This window comes from Gossypium hirsutum, chromosome D06 (genome assembly GCF_007990345.1).
Source record: "Gossypium hirsutum isolate 1008001.06 chromosome D06, Gossypium_hirsutum_v2.1, whole genome shotgun sequence".
NCBI classification, from domain to species: domain Eukaryota; kingdom Viridiplantae; phylum Streptophyta; class Magnoliopsida; order Malvales; family Malvaceae; genus Gossypium; species Gossypium hirsutum.
In genome coordinates, this window is record NC_053442.1 from 60,044,298 (window position 1) to 60,059,457 (window position 15,160).

Consider the following 15,160-nt stretch of genomic DNA (forward strand, 5'->3'; position numbering starts at 1 on the left):
TGTTTTTTGTTAATTATTATGATTAAGTAAATTATATTTTAGCTAAAGTTGGATTAAATTTTGGTGTGTGAGATGTGTGATTTGAAATCATATTTAACTTTTTTTTTTTGTTTGTGCATTCACTTTTTCTCTGGTTCAAGAGATAGATAGAATTGTCTCATAGTATTCTTTTTTAGTATTGTTTTAAGAAGGATTCCTTGTACGGTGTTGGGAAAGTTGGCGTGGTTCGATTAAGAGTGCAGTTCGATGATGCCATAGGATTAAGTGGTCTAATTTAAAATATTTGCACAGTTGAGATTGTTAATTAAAATCGGGTTCTTCTAGTTCGCAAAGCGGTCAATAGATTAAAGCGTGGAAGTGTTTTTCAAGGTTATTCATTTAGTAAGGGTTAATCGTCAAGTAATTCCTGCGGTTAAGTTATGATTAAGAATTTGTGGTTGAGGCGTTCTCGATCACTATAACTGGCTTACTAGTGAGCAAGAAGACACCCATAGTTCATAATCAATTCTGGGATCGAGATCGATGTCGTATTCGAGGCTGGAACATTCATCAATTGGATTTATTTTATTTTATTTCGAATTCAAATTTTATTTATTGTTTTACTGTTCTTTGATTTTTTATTTATTTAATTCTGTATTACTTTAATCTCTTTTTATTTATTTAATGCACCACTATAAGAATCATGGATACAAAATTGTCTATGAAGTGCCTTGATTGTGAGAAATTCAAACACTCTCAGACCAATTCCTATGGTATTGATCTTGCTCCTTACATTACGAATTTTATATTATATTTTCAGGCGTAAGATTTATTTTTAGTGGATACGACACCTATCACTTAACTTCAACTTTTATCTCTTAATTTTCGTATTATTTTAATTCCTAAAAGAATAAATTCATATTATAAAGTCTTATAAATATTTACAAATTTTAATTAAAATGTGTAAAAAATAGTCAAAAAAATTAATTATTGCATTAACTTATTTTTAGTATATTATAGAATTTTAGGTTAGTTGTTAGAATAATTTGTTAGAATGTATGGAAGAATTTGAAAATTTAAAAATTGTTTCAAAAATAGGATGAGCGATTCTGTGGAACAGATTAAATGCCATGAAAATCCGAAAATTTCCTATTTAACCAGGAGAGCTCACGTGCTAATCCATTTATTTAGCAATTTGACTTTTTTTTTATCAATCAAAACTTTCAAGGTAACAATTAATAGATTTTCTTGTCGCAGGTATTCTAAAACATCAAAATATTTTATATCTATATACTATATAAGATTAGAGTTGTTCATGAGCCGATAAAGGCGAAGCTAGAAAACTTTTTGAGGAGGGCCGGAATTAAGTGTATATTTCTGTTATAACAAAAGTGAAATTTTAGTATTTTAATAGTCTATATCTTTATAATTTTTAAATGATTAAATCAATTTTTTTTCTTATTTTTAAGGGGTCAAAGTGTAATTTTACCATATACTAATTTAAAATTTTTAAAATTATAGAAAGATTAAAGGTGAAGATTTCCATTTTAGGGGGGCGGGGCCCCTACCAACCCCCTTGGCTTCGTCTTTGTGGGTCAGGTTACTCGCTCAGGCCTAAAGATCCACTCGAAATTTGGGAGGGTTTAGACAAAAAAATTAAGCTCATTTAAAATATGGGTCGGGCTTGGGCTTGAACATTCAAGGCCCAAGCCTGCCTTGACCTGACTCGTTTTAAGTTTATAATATTTTATATTATGTTATTTTATATATTATGTAATTTAGAACACATTATAAAAATAAACATATACTAAATATATAATACTATTATAATGTGAACATTAAAATAATGTTAAGATGATTATATAAAAAATATACAAAATTATTAAATATTAAAATAATATAATATAAATACTTTTTTAAAAAAATTTTAAAAAATAATATGGACAGGTCTAAAATGAGCCTGGGTTAATCTTTTACAAATATGGGCAAAATTCGGCAAAATTTTAGACTTAGATTTCGGGTCGAACCAAACTTGAGTAAACATCAAGTATGTTAATATCATGCTTAGGTCCGACCCGATCTACCCATGAACACCTCTATTATAAAACCAACTCCAAAAGGTGTCATAAAAGTAAAAAATGGTATGAGCGATATTTTAATATGTTAGAATTCATATATCTATATAATATTATTTATCTAATATAAAAATAAATTTATTTATTTATTTAAACATGTATGATTAAATCTAAATTAAAATTTTAAGTATAGATTTAAATCAAAATTAGAGTTTTACATATATAATTATAATAAATTAAATTATTACGTATTAAATTAAAATTGATATATAATTTTGAAATTTATACTTATTAAAAAAATTAAATGGCAGGTAAATCAAAGTTAAATAAGTAATTAAGCTGTCATCGCCCTATCTGACGTGGCATTTCTTTTCTGGTGGGATCCACACAACTAAGAAATACTATATAAAAAGCGGACGTGGAATTTTTAACAAATAAAATAAGTGAAAAAGTAATAACCAATCAAGCAAAGCACGGAACTCAAACCGAATAACAATTAACCGAATTCTATAAAACACCTTGACGTCCGCCTGTATTTTTCATTTTTTTTTCTTTATATATACCCTTTCCAGGTTAATTTTTGTTTTTCTTATCTTCATTTTTTTTCCTTTAAATTTTGGTGAAGGAGATATTTTTTCTCTCTCTAATAATTTCCCTCCTCCCTCTCTCTCTCTCTCTCTCTAAAACGACGCCTCTCTGGAAGTACGCCAATCGATCTCCTCGATCTTCTCGCTTTTAATTCTAAAATAATTTGAAAATTTTAACGAATCACGAAATTAGATTCCCTCATAAATCCAATAATTTGTCAATTCGAAATTTTTTAAGGTTCCATTTTTTAAAATTTGTGGTTGAAATCATCGATGGCTAGTTCTGGGAACCGAGAATTTGTTGATGATCATGTGGATCAAAACGGCGACGAATCGATCGATTCATCATCGGACGGAGTTACCGAGACCTCCTCTAGCGGTGAATCTGGAGCGGCTTCGAGACAAAACAGTGAGACAATGAATGAAATCGGACTCACGGAAAGATTAACCGACATATTTGTTGATGAAAACGACGGAGATTTGTTGCTTCAACAAAGCAATCGAGAAGATAGGGTTCTTCAATGGTTGCAAGCTTTAGATATGCAATTAATCGGCGCTTGTCGAAACGATGAGAGATTAAAGCCTTTGTTGAAAGTCAACGTCTCCAACGGCGTCGCCGAGGATAGATTGTTAGCTCATTTGAGTCAGGTACCTTTGATAACTTGGAATTTCAATTGATACAATTGTTTCATTTTCTTTTTAAATCGAATTTTCTTCTGAAATTATTATAAATGTTTATTTTTTATATCGGAGTCTTAATTTGTCTATTTTATGTGTGTAATTTTTTTTTGTTTTGATGAAATTTGCAGCACTTTGAGCCATCGGAAGTTGGTATGCTGGCGAGGTGTTTTTGCATACCTTTGGTTTCAGTTCGAGTGGGGAAGATTAACAAACAAGGAACTCATTTTCACCCTTGTGCTATAAGGTAATTGAATTCTTATTGATATGAGGCCTCTAATTTATCATAGATTCATCTGCCCTGGATCCATCATTCATGTTCATTAGCGGTGTAATTAATCTCTAAAAACTTACCATTTTGGTTTTCTTTTCTTTTCTTATTAAATTTGGAATTATCAAATTAGGTAAGTGGTGACTGGTTTGGAATATTAGAGACCACTTCTAGATATAGTTACAATCAGAAGTGAACCTTTTTTCTGTTAGATCCATTGAACCATTCACATTCATTACCAGTGTCATTAATGGCCTTCCTGGCTTCCTTTTTATTTGGTCTTTCGTACACTTTTAATTGCATATAGTGTTTTTGGCAGCTTACATTGTCTGGTACAACTCTTAAAAATTTCCCCGTAGTCAAGGTCTGGGAATTAAGATGATATTAATTGATTGTATTATGTTATATGGTGATGATTTCAACATCCCATACAGGCAGCTCGTTTAAAAATAAACAGGAATTTAGAAAATTTCTGGTCTTTCACTGTATGTCTCATATCTTTACTACCATGCATTTTCATATGATTATATGTGCTAGCATTTGTAAGTGACTTGTTTTTAGTGCTGACTTTTTGTTTGATCTTTGGACTTGATCATATTACTGGTGTATAATTGTGCTGTTTATATCTTAGTTTATTACTTAATTGTGTTGTGTGTTCTTCAATTATTTACATTTTGATGCATTAGCCTAGGTAGTCTTATTGTTTTATCATATTATTGGCATTGTGTTAAATACATACTGGTTTGATTTTCGTGATTTTCTGGATTGTTGCATTGCTTCTGGTGGTCAAAGCATAGTTTTGCATAACTGTTGACTGTTAAAAAGATCCTATATCTGGATCCTTGCTCTACATTATAAGTTTTCTCAATAGTGCTTTCGTTTGGCAACTTTTTTAATTGATTTCCTCTGTTGGAAACTTTCCCTTAGTGCCAGGATTACCCTAGAATATGATTTGACTGAAAGGTGTATTTAGTGGTTAATAGAGTGTAGAAAATTTTGGGTTCTATTTTAGTTTGTTGTTGGCCATCATGTTCATGCTTCCAAATAAATATGTCTTTTGACTTGTAGGTAAAGTGGGCGTATTCTATAATGATCTCTGAATTGTGAGGAAGTAAAGGTAGTTTCATCTCCTATATTATATAGTTTGCTGCTGTTGCTGCTGTTCTGTGGATATATATAGGTTTGAAATTTAATAGATCAATTATAAGTAGGATTGAGTGCTAATTTTATTGTGTGAGTTGTAGTTATGATTCTTTGTCTGTGTCAACCGTCAATTGTCAGTTTTGCTGTAAATTTTGTAGAATCTGATATGTATATTTTCCTTGTTATTTTCTATTATATCGTGGTTACTCTTTTACTATACAATGCCTCATCCTTGTGGTTTATGATTTTGTCTTTAGTCATTAATGGCCATTTCTGGAAGGTTATTTTTGATAATAGATTATAGCTGTTCAATTTGTAGATTATAGCTGTTCAATTTGTCTATGTTTATGTGAAAAGAGGTGTGTAAGGCATGTCACAGGATATAAAACAGATTGTTTTAGATTACATATTATTGGAAAATACATGAAATGTAAAGACTGGCCTGTAGGTTTTTCTTGTTTTTGGAGGATTCTTGGAAGGTCTATCCCACACCTATGCCCAAACATATGGGTACTTTAGGCAAAAGGAAGAATTGAAGAAACATGTCAGTCCTTGCCAAAACCACTGTATTCCTAAAAAAATAACTTATTTGGTTAACTGCCTGAGATCTTATCTACATTTAGTTTTTCCATTAGAGGCTTCTTTTTGGATGATATAAATGGCTGAATCTTACAGCTTGCTGCATGCAAGGTGTTATGTAATAGACTTGTTACTTATGCTTATAACTTGATCTTACAGTTTCTGTTTTGAATTATAATTGCCAATTTTTACTTTGTCTAAAGTGCCTCCTGAAACCTTTTGAACTGATGCAGGGGAAATTTGATTCTTACACTCTTGCCTACATCGGATTTGCGCCTTTCATTTGTTGGGGATGATGGTCAAACCGAGAGGCTTTTCACTTTGAGTGACAAACCTCAATGTGCTGCTGTTTCCATTGATGAGATCCCAGCAGACAATTCTGGACGATCTTTCCTCGTGAAGATCCCAGATGGCGAAGTTTTTTACTATTGGTGCTCGGAGAAGTCAAAGCTCCTTGGGATTGAATTACTCTCAAAGGTATTAGTACTGTTCTCATCAGTAATTTCCTTATGCATGTACAAGACTGTGTTTCTCATACTCTTCATTTTTCGTGGCATACCTGTTTTGACACATATCCAGATATGAGCATGGAGATATGGCTCTCCAAAGATAAATGCTTGAAATTGAATATACTCATGTAAGATGTATATTGCATCCAACAGTCATAATTAAGTTTGGAGTAACATAGTGTATAGATGTGCATACCTACAAAAAAATTATATTTACATCGATTTAGTGTTACCTAATCAATTAATTGAACTCTTTTAAACCCTCACTAACAGATTTTGTTTGTCAAGTGATTGCAATCTAATATTATGTTCTTTCCATGATAGGTGAAGGACTTGATCAAAAGAAAACCATCAATTGCTGAATTAACTGGAATCAGCGAATCACGACTAGGCTGCTTTGCAACTCAGCTTCGAGCATATCTTTTTGGATCCACAGTGACTAATACACAAGCAAGTTATTCAGGTCCACCATCACCCAATTCTGTGCTTCACACTATCGATGTGCACAACGGACAAACTTCATCAACATCAAAATCCTTGCGGTCCAGGCACTCTAGCAGTCAAGTACTCAAGGTGAATGCACTTTATCAAGGTAGGTTAAGTCCAAGATCAAGTTCTTTCAAAGAGGGCTTGACCCGAAACTTGTCTTCTCTAAGGAGCAACACAAGGGATAAGTTACGACGGGGTGGAGATAACCATCTCTCGGAAGCTGAGAGCCTTACAATTGCTTCACCTGTTTCAAAAGTTTCCTCTGATGGCAACCAAGCTGAAACCAATAAGCTTCCGGATGTCAAGAGCTGTCCATTCACCCCAAATTTCCTTGAATCACTTGGAAAACTTTCTTTACCACCAACTCTAAGCTCCATATCTCAACCTTCTTTAGTATCGCCTGTCTTTTCTCCTTATTATTGTTGGTGCCCCCCAGGATCATCTACTCTACAACACTCGGCTGCTTCTGAGCTTCCATTGTCGTCAATTGAATCTCTTAAGCTTCCACCACTTTCTTCAATATTGCCAATGAATAGTGCTTCCAGCTTGTTGAAACCGTCGCCACCACTCAATCTGGCTGATGTCCCTTCACTGGATTTTCCAGCTTTCCTACCAGAACCATTGGTCCGATTGCCAATGGCAAGTTCGCAACAAATTCCAACTTTCACACCGTTGATTTGTGATTCCATTGTTCATATTCCAGTCATTGATGTTTGCTCTTCAGGACAAGGTTACTTGGTTAGTGCCGGTCCCATCCTTTCAACAACAATTCCTCCATTGCATCCAAACCTTGTAAACACCGAAACCATGGTTGAAAAGGGTGCTAGAGAAACACTTAGGCTGCTCATCAGTGGCTCAACACAGAGTAATCCTCCATTGATTGATGTATTGCCAGCAGTTCTAACCAGTGCTGATGAGAAAAAAGGTATCTTTGTTGCCGGAAGCCGGGGTCTATACAGTGGAACCAGAGATGTTAGTGCCATTGCTGCCGTTAGTCTGGTTACACTTACTTCCAGCTCCGTGGTAGATAGTATTATAAAACAATGTAGTAGCAGTAGCAACAGTCATGACGATCCTGATACGAAGAAGCTGATGGGATCTAGCGGCTCGGATGAATCACGTTTGAGCAGTAATGGTGCTAAACTTTCAGGCTCGAGAGAAGAAAAAGTTGAGTAAATAAATTAATGTTTTTCTTTCTTATATTTTTTCTTTGAAAATGAAAAATTGTAGATAAATGCATCTGCAGTTTTGTCATAATTTAATTGTAATTAGAGTCCCAATCTTTTACCCATTTTAGGGATTTGCTCTCTTGTAGTATTTTACTATTGTTATTAGTGTGTATGGTTAGTATGTGAATGGGTTTTTCACTTTTTCTGCATTTTCCACCACCGTCCGGATCCCTAGTCTTCATGTCCATCTTTTTGGGAGCACCACTTTGATGCTCTGCTTATTCTTTCCACTTGCAATTGGTCACTCCGATATTTTTATTATTATATTAACAATATAATTCTGTTAGAAAAATTGATCTTGTCATTTTAACTGGAAACTAATCTAATTGGGAAAAAGAACACTTATCTAATCACGCGTCTAATTGGATCATGACACGTCGTATGAATGAACATCTCATCAATATTTCCAACCGTGAAGGCCGCTTATAAATTTGTTTTCCACCATTAGATCTACTCTCTCCTTTCAATCTCTACCGTCCATTTTTCTAACTTTACTATCTTCTTCTTGTACCTTGTCTTCTCAACCCGACCCATACCTGACCCGATTTTTAGTACCTACTGGCGGATCCATTTCTTTGTCTTCCACTTTCACGGAAAACAATTTCCAAGTAAACATTTCTTTCAATCCGTTTCTCGTTTTGATTTAAAAAGAGTTCCGGATTTTCTTTTGAAGATCCAATTTGAGTTTTTGGATGGGAGAAACCGGTTTATCCGATGTCGTTTTGGGATTGGTGATGATGTGCGTTGACGACCCGAAAGACCGCGACGCCATTTCCCTCGTATCCGGCGCTGGTACGAGTTTGACGCATTGACACGTAAGCACATATCGATTTCGCTTTGTTCCACGACGAGTCCCGATCGGTTGCTACGGCGGTTCCGGCACTTGGAATCGTTGAAATTGAAAGGAAAGCCTCGGGCGGCAATGTTTAATTTGATACCCGAAGATTGGGGAGGGCACGTGACGCCTTGCGTGAAGGAAATAGCGGAGATTTCAATTGCTTGAAATCCGTGCATTTCAGAAGGATGATTGTTGAAGATTTAGATTTGGAAGTTTTGGCCAAGTCTAGAGGGAGGGGTTTGCAGGCTTTGAAGCTTGATAAATGCTCTGGTTTCTCTACTGATGGTCTCTTGCACGTTGGTCGCTTGTGCCGGTATTATTCTAATTTATTTTTAATTTGATTTGAACTTTTATTGTGCAATTCATCGGTTTTTGTTTCTTTCTGAAATTTGTAAGCTTGATAGTGTTAATTTGAGTCGTTCTAATGGAAATATGGCTTGAATTTAGTGGAATTAAGTATAATTGTTGGTTTAGTCAATTCTAATTACTTAGGTGTTAAACCTCAGTTTAGTTAACTTGAATTATGTTGATTACTCGAGCTAAACTCTAGGGGAAAAAAACATTGGCTTGGTGTTTGTTTCTTGGGAAAATATGTGAGGTTTATGTTTCATGAAACCTGTATTCTTTTGTATCGATAAATGTTCAATTGTTGAAGTTGAGGTGAATGTCTCTCTTCTCAGCCTTTTAAGCAGTCAATTGCTTTGTTATCTTGTAGAAATGAATCTGACTGAAACGCTATATGAATTATTAAAAACTGATGTATTTTGTGGGGAAGAAATGGCTGTCCTCAATTCTGCATATGTAATTTGAATCGGTTTTCATCTTTAAACTTTCGGACAAAGAGACCTAATCGAGTCAAGGAAGGAGCAATGGTCGAAATTTGCTTTTGATTTTATGCTGCTTGAAGTTGCATATAATATTGCCATACCATTTCATGAAGCTTTATGAGGTTACAGCAAGGTCTCATGTTTATTTGATCTACCCATTAATGATTGTTTAAGTTGGTCCAAGTTGAGATTTCATATGGTAAAAGGCTTAGCTAGTTACTCTTAACTTTATTTAATCATCTTGATTTCGGCTTAAGAGATAGGTCTAGTTGTTTCTCTTCAACTCCCCACTAGCGTGCACTTACGTGAGGGTTTTATGGATGTCGGCAACTAGTTGTTTATTTTATCTAATTTTGCACCATGTTGGCTACACATTGGAAAGCAAGTATTATATTGACTAATGTTTGAGTTTTTGCGGTATTTGGTATTGTTGTTACTTGGCTTGTGCTTGTACAAGATTTTCATGCTTAGTGGGAATAATTTCGGCGTGTTATTTTCCTCAACATACGGCTATAGATCATTGATCTGTTTGTTTTTGAGCTCTACACACTTTGTTAACATATGGTTTTCGATTCCATGTTTATGATTTATATTTGTGTATGTCTTCTCAGGCAATTAAGAACCTTGTTCCTGGAAGAGAGTTTGATTATTGAGAAAGATGGTCAATGGCTTCATGAGATTGCAATAAATATTTCATTTCTCGATACTTTAAACTTTTACATGACCAATCTTGTCAGAGTGTGTTTTGAAGACCTTGAACTTACTGTCCGAAATTGTCTATACTTGGCCTCTGTGAAGGTTAGAGATTCTGAAATTTTAGACCTTGTAGGTTTCTTTCGTGCTGCTTCCGTTTTAGAAGAATTTTGTGGGAGTTCTGTCAACGAGGAACCTGAAATGTATGCTGCTGTGTCATTCCCCCCAAGATTGTGCTGTTTGGGTCTAACTTATATCAGGAACAATAAACTATTTTAGCTTATTTTTAGGTTTAGATATTATATTTTATAAACTATTTTAATAGGGACGAAGGCGAGAAAAATATTTTAGAAAAAGTTAAAATGAATCATAAATTATTGAATTTTACGTAGTTTGGTACAAATTTAAAGAATTTTTTCATAAAATATCTATTGAATTCAATTTTTTTCTTAGTAGCCGCTGAATATTGGATACGAGTTGTGTTTGAATTTTTAAATTTTCTGGGAGATCACATTCTATTCGGTTGAGATTGTGTAACATACAATGATTGAACTTTTATAGTAGAATTATTATATAAATTGAACCTAGTATCAAGACGCGCTTGTAGCTCAGTGGATAGAGCGTCTGTTTCCTAAGCAGAAGGTCATAGGTTCGACCCCTATCTGGCGCGTTTGTTTCCATTTTGGGGTTGGTTGGAATGAGTACGTGGATAGACTACCTTTTGAGTTTCAACATCAAATTTGGTTGAAGTTAAGTTCTCCTTTTATAAACACATCTTTTAATCGGAACGATACAATGTTATTTCCGAAATTTAAGTCCATTCATCAAATAATTGATTTATTTATTGATAAAAATGTACTATCAACAACTTTTAAAGATTAAAATAAAGATATTTCTACTCCCTCGAGATTTCGTGGTAAAAATATTTAATGAGTTAACACCCATTGCACCCTTACCCAAACATCTTATTTACGTCGTGTGTGTTGACATATTTTGAACAAAAAGGAAAAGTAAGATGAAGAAGGCTGTCTGTAGATTGTTTATGCATTTATTTATTTTATTGTTAAGTTTGATTGATTGATAGTGAGCTATTCAGGGGAGCATTTGTTTTTTTTTTTTGTTATATATGTTTCTTCTATTATGATGTTGACGCAATTTTGAGGAATGTTACGAGTAATACCCACCGATTTTAATATTGTTCAGCCTCATAACTCGTTATATATGGAATTGGTAATTTTTGGTGACAAAATCTTGGGGCTATAATATTTGTTGATATTTTGGATGTGTGCAAACCCTTGTATGATACCCAAACTTGTTATATGAACTTATCATGAAAATTGGTTTGAATTGGATCAAGCAAATTGACTTCCTTAAGAGATTGAGTTAGATCAGATATATTGGTAACATATCTCGAAGAATTATCTTTTATTTTAAACAAGCAACTCTCTTACATATTAAAAGGCTTGTAGAGGTAAAAAGGTGTGAATAATTTTAGCACTTATTTTATTATTTAGAACTTGTTTTTTAGAATGCATTTTGTAAGTAATCAAATGAGTCACATTATTTTTATCCTAAGTTTTCAAGTGATAGTGATCTAGAATTTAGGTTTGAAAGTGAGGTTGCTAATCTGGTAAGTGTTAGCATTTATGATCACTTATTATACGTGATGTTGAAATAGTAAATTATCTCTCTAGGTAAAACCCCGCGAATGTATTGATTATTTTATTCTTCACTAGTGTTTGAAGCAATTGTACTTCTGGTGGCACTGCTTTATTAATTTTGGACCTAATAATTTATAAAACAATAATATTTTAATCATTGTACAATGAATTGATGCTTATGCCTTCAATTCAATATTATAATAATAAATATACATAAATAATAAATAAAATAATAAATAAGGTTATCGTATCAAAAAATGGAATAAAATTCACTCTCTTTCGACATTCTCTCTCTTCCTCCTCCACCATCATCATATAATACACGTCTAAAGCATCTGTTCGCTGCAAAAAGTACACAATCTCCCACTTCCTCTTTTACACTCCCTTCATTTTTGGTCTTTCAAACCCCATAAGCCCTTTTCACTCCTTTTTATACTCTCATTTTACGTTTATTTCTTCTTTCTTTCATAGATCCAGGCCTTCTTCTTCTTCTTCTTCTTCTTCTTCTTCTTCTATCAAAGGTACATTCTTTTTAATTTCCCTTTCAACTTTCAATTTTAACCCATTTCTGTTTGCTTTATGTTGCTATCTTTTCATCATTTCTTTCTCGAATTAGATCGACTCACTGGATTTTGCTTGGTTCATTTCTTTTCTTGTTAATTTTTAAGTCCCAGATCGGGGGTTTTGAGGATGCTAGGAAAATAAAATGAGAATGAACTAAAGTTTATCAAGTGTCTGAGGTTATATATATATATTGCGTTCTCTGCAAAAACTAATGTAAAGGTTTAGCCTCGTAGATTCGGGTGCATGTGTATCCGAATATCCATATCCGAATATGTATTGGACGTGATTTTGAGACATTGCTAAGAAATATGAAGCGTTAGCTAGGCAATAGTGGCTTTATCGATTGCAATTTATGTTACCTTTAGACCAAAATTACTGAAGAATAAACTGATTTGAAGTTGTAAATTTGACATAATCTGATTCTGAATTGTGTTTTTGGTTGTTTGTTTCTTAACATCTTTGAGCAGTTAATATAGGCAAATATAAGAGAAGAAATCGAATTAAAGTTGATCCGTGAAACTAGATAAAGAACAGTACGATTTGTTTTGACCAAAGCACATTCGAGCCATGTCATTTATTGGTACCCAACAGAAATGCAAGGCTTGTGAGAAGACTGTTTATCCAGTTGAACTTTTGTCTGCAGATGGAGTTCCTTACCATAAATCTTGCTTCAAGTGCAGTCATTGCAAAGGGACACTAAAGGTTGCGTTTTATTAATCACTTTTGGTTGGTATGGATGAAAAAATAGTTGACAATGCTTGTTTTGTACATCGACCATGGGGTATGATGCATCTATTGCCATTTATTGCATTTAGTAGCTTTTACTTATGTTACTCGGATTTGGGGTATGAGCATATATCTCTATTATTACTTTCAATCATTTGCTGATATAGATGAAAAACTAGTGAACATGCTTGTTTTTGTACACTGACTAGGTTTAAAGCAAATGGAATATGCTGTATCTCTTGCCATTTATTGCATTTAATATTAGCTTTTAGTTATGTTGCCTCGGACTCGGGTGTGAGTATTAGATATAGGTATGTTTTTCTATATATTTGGAGGGTCATGTGTCTATAATCATCTCCAAATATGTTGATATGAGTACTTCAAAGACGTATTAAGGAGTGACTTAGACATTATTGTTATCATACTATGGTTTAGTACAAAAGAATTTTCTATTTTATACACTTTAGAGAGAATATGTAATTTTCGAGGCTCGGATCACATAATAGATTATGTTTTGACCAACTTTGTTTATTGAATTTTAATGAAGTTTCTGCTCCTAACCTAGCATCTTGTCTTGTATGTTATTCAGTTGGCTAATTACTCCTCAATGGAAGGTGTTCTTTACTGCAAGCCTCATTTCGAGCAACTCTTCAAGGAGACGGGTAACTTCAACAAGAATTTCCAATCGTGTATGTTCCTTATGATCTTGCCGGATAAAATCGCTTACTTGATTTCTTAGTTGTTTTGTTTTGTGAGTTTAATTTGCCATTAATTTTATTGTCAACAGCTGCAAAGGCAGCTGAGAAGTTAACTCCCGAGATGGTAAATTTCTGATGCATGAACTGCATGTGTTTGATGATTCGATTTGTGTAACAATAGGGTTTGATAGGTTATTGGATGTTCTTGCTAATTCTGAATTACTTGTTTCAATTTCAGACGAGATCACCAAGCAAAGCTGCCAGCATGTTTTCCGGGACAGTCGAAAAATGTGCTACTTGTGGCAAAACTGCATATCCACTTGAGAAGGTAAGAGTTCCTAGATCCCAATAAGTCATTTTTGTGAGAAATGTATCTTTTCTGTAGTTGCGAGACTTTAATTTTGGGTTGTCTGTCCTTTGTTACCCGGACTTGGGTTTGAGTACCAGACATGACTATATGTCCGACATAAGTATGTTCAATTTTTCATGCATTTGGAAGATCATCTCTTCCAAACGAGAGGTATAATTAGATTTTGTGTTCTCCAAGTTCCATCTGAAGTAATCAACTGCTCTGATAGGATTAGTAATGTTGTCACTTTATAAGTGATTCTTTGTTTTGTTATGGTTCGACTATCATAGAGCTTGAAGCATTTTGATAGTGGACAATGGTTTCTATCAATGCTTCAGTCATCATGTATTTCGGAGTAAGGTTTTATGAAGAGGGAGGCTAAACTTTTGAGATTTTCTCACAACTAATGTCTTAAAAATTCCAATCTCTACTTCTGTAACTATATCTGCTTTGGACTTTATTGAAATGCGTATTAAGTGCTCAAGTCGTCCATACACCAAGCTAAAATGTGGGTTCTTTTTCCCGTATTTTCGACAGGTAACTGTAGAAGGACAGTCTTACCACAAATCATGTTTCAAGTGCTCTCATGGTGGCTGCTCTTTGAGTCCATCAAATTATGCAGCACTTGAAGGCATTTTGTACTGCAAACATCACTTTTCCCAGCTCTTCAAGGAGAAAGGAAGCTACAATCATCTTATCAAATCCGCATCAATCAAGCGTGCCGCTGCATCCGTTCCTGAAGCTTGAATACCTATTTCATGTTCTTCGTCTATTCCCATGTTTGCCGGTGTGTTTTCTTATTGATTTCTTGGATTTATGCTCGGGAGGGGAACTGGAAAGAAAGAACTTGGGTTTCTCTCCGTTTATTTGAGGCCTTGGTATTTGATTGATCTAAGTAGAAGTGAATGTTGTAACAGGACTCTGTGCAAGATTTTTTATGCAATCCAAATTTGGCTCATTTCGAATGAATATTTTTATAAATAATAAAAATGTTAGATACACTACTTGGCAATAAAGAACCCTGTTAGCTATCATCAGAACATACTAAACTTAATATTTTCTCTTTTGGCTCATTTGGCTCATTTGGAACTATGTTCACATAAGTTGTAATGTAAAGTTTTGAAAAATATGACATGCTTTTTTTTTTTTAACCTAAATTTAATATTTTCTCTTTTTTTTATTAACCTTATGTGGTTTAGGTTTAGTTATGTGTTTTTAAATTTATTTTTTATTCATATTTTTTTTCTTTTAGTTTTTCTCGATGA

The 15,160-nt window shown here is 33.8% G+C and overlaps 3 protein-coding genes and 1 non-coding gene across 4 annotated transcripts; all 4 read left to right on the forward strand.

Annotated features, from left to right (window-relative positions):
• Nucleotides 1–2,636: 2,636 nt before the first annotated feature.
• LOC107900449 (uncharacterized) lies at nucleotides 2,637–7,677 on the forward strand. The gene is made up of 4 exons (XM_016826049.2): nucleotides 2,637–3,289; nucleotides 3,451–3,566; nucleotides 5,546–5,789; nucleotides 6,146–7,677. Exons 1-4 carry the CDS (start codon nucleotides 2,915–2,917, stop codon nucleotides 7,484–7,486), a joined length of 2,076 nt encoding a protein of 691 aa, XP_016681538.1. The 5' UTR covers nucleotides 2,637–2,914; the 3' UTR covers nucleotides 7,487–7,677.
• Nucleotides 7,678–7,811: 134 nt separating this feature from the next.
• Nucleotides 7,812–10,288, forward strand: LOC107900450 (coronatine-insensitive protein 1). Its single transcript, XM_016826051.2, has 2 exons — nucleotides 7,812–8,690; nucleotides 9,816–10,288. The coding sequence occupies exons 1-2, from the start codon at nucleotides 8,563–8,565 to the stop codon at nucleotides 10,174–10,176; spliced, it is 489 nt and encodes a 162-aa protein (XP_016681540.1). The 5' UTR covers nucleotides 7,812–8,562; the 3' UTR covers nucleotides 10,177–10,288.
• A 206-nt stretch (nucleotides 10,289–10,494) lies between these two features.
• TRNAR-CCU (transfer RNA arginine (anticodon CCU)) lies at nucleotides 10,495–10,567 on the forward strand. Its single transcript has one exon. It is a non-coding gene; the product is annotated as a tRNA-Arg (tRNA).
• A 1,240-nt stretch (nucleotides 10,568–11,807) lies between these two features.
• Nucleotides 11,808–14,853, forward strand: LOC107900453 (LIM domain-containing protein WLIM2b). Its single transcript, XM_016826054.2, has 6 exons — nucleotides 11,808–12,079; nucleotides 12,590–12,824; nucleotides 13,438–13,537; nucleotides 13,636–13,670; nucleotides 13,785–13,874; nucleotides 14,433–14,853. Exons 2-6 carry the CDS (start codon nucleotides 12,690–12,692, stop codon nucleotides 14,640–14,642), a joined length of 570 nt encoding a protein of 189 aa, XP_016681543.1. The 5' UTR covers nucleotides 11,808–12,079; nucleotides 12,590–12,689; the 3' UTR covers nucleotides 14,643–14,853.
• The last annotated feature ends 307 nt before the right edge of the window (nucleotides 14,854–15,160 follow it).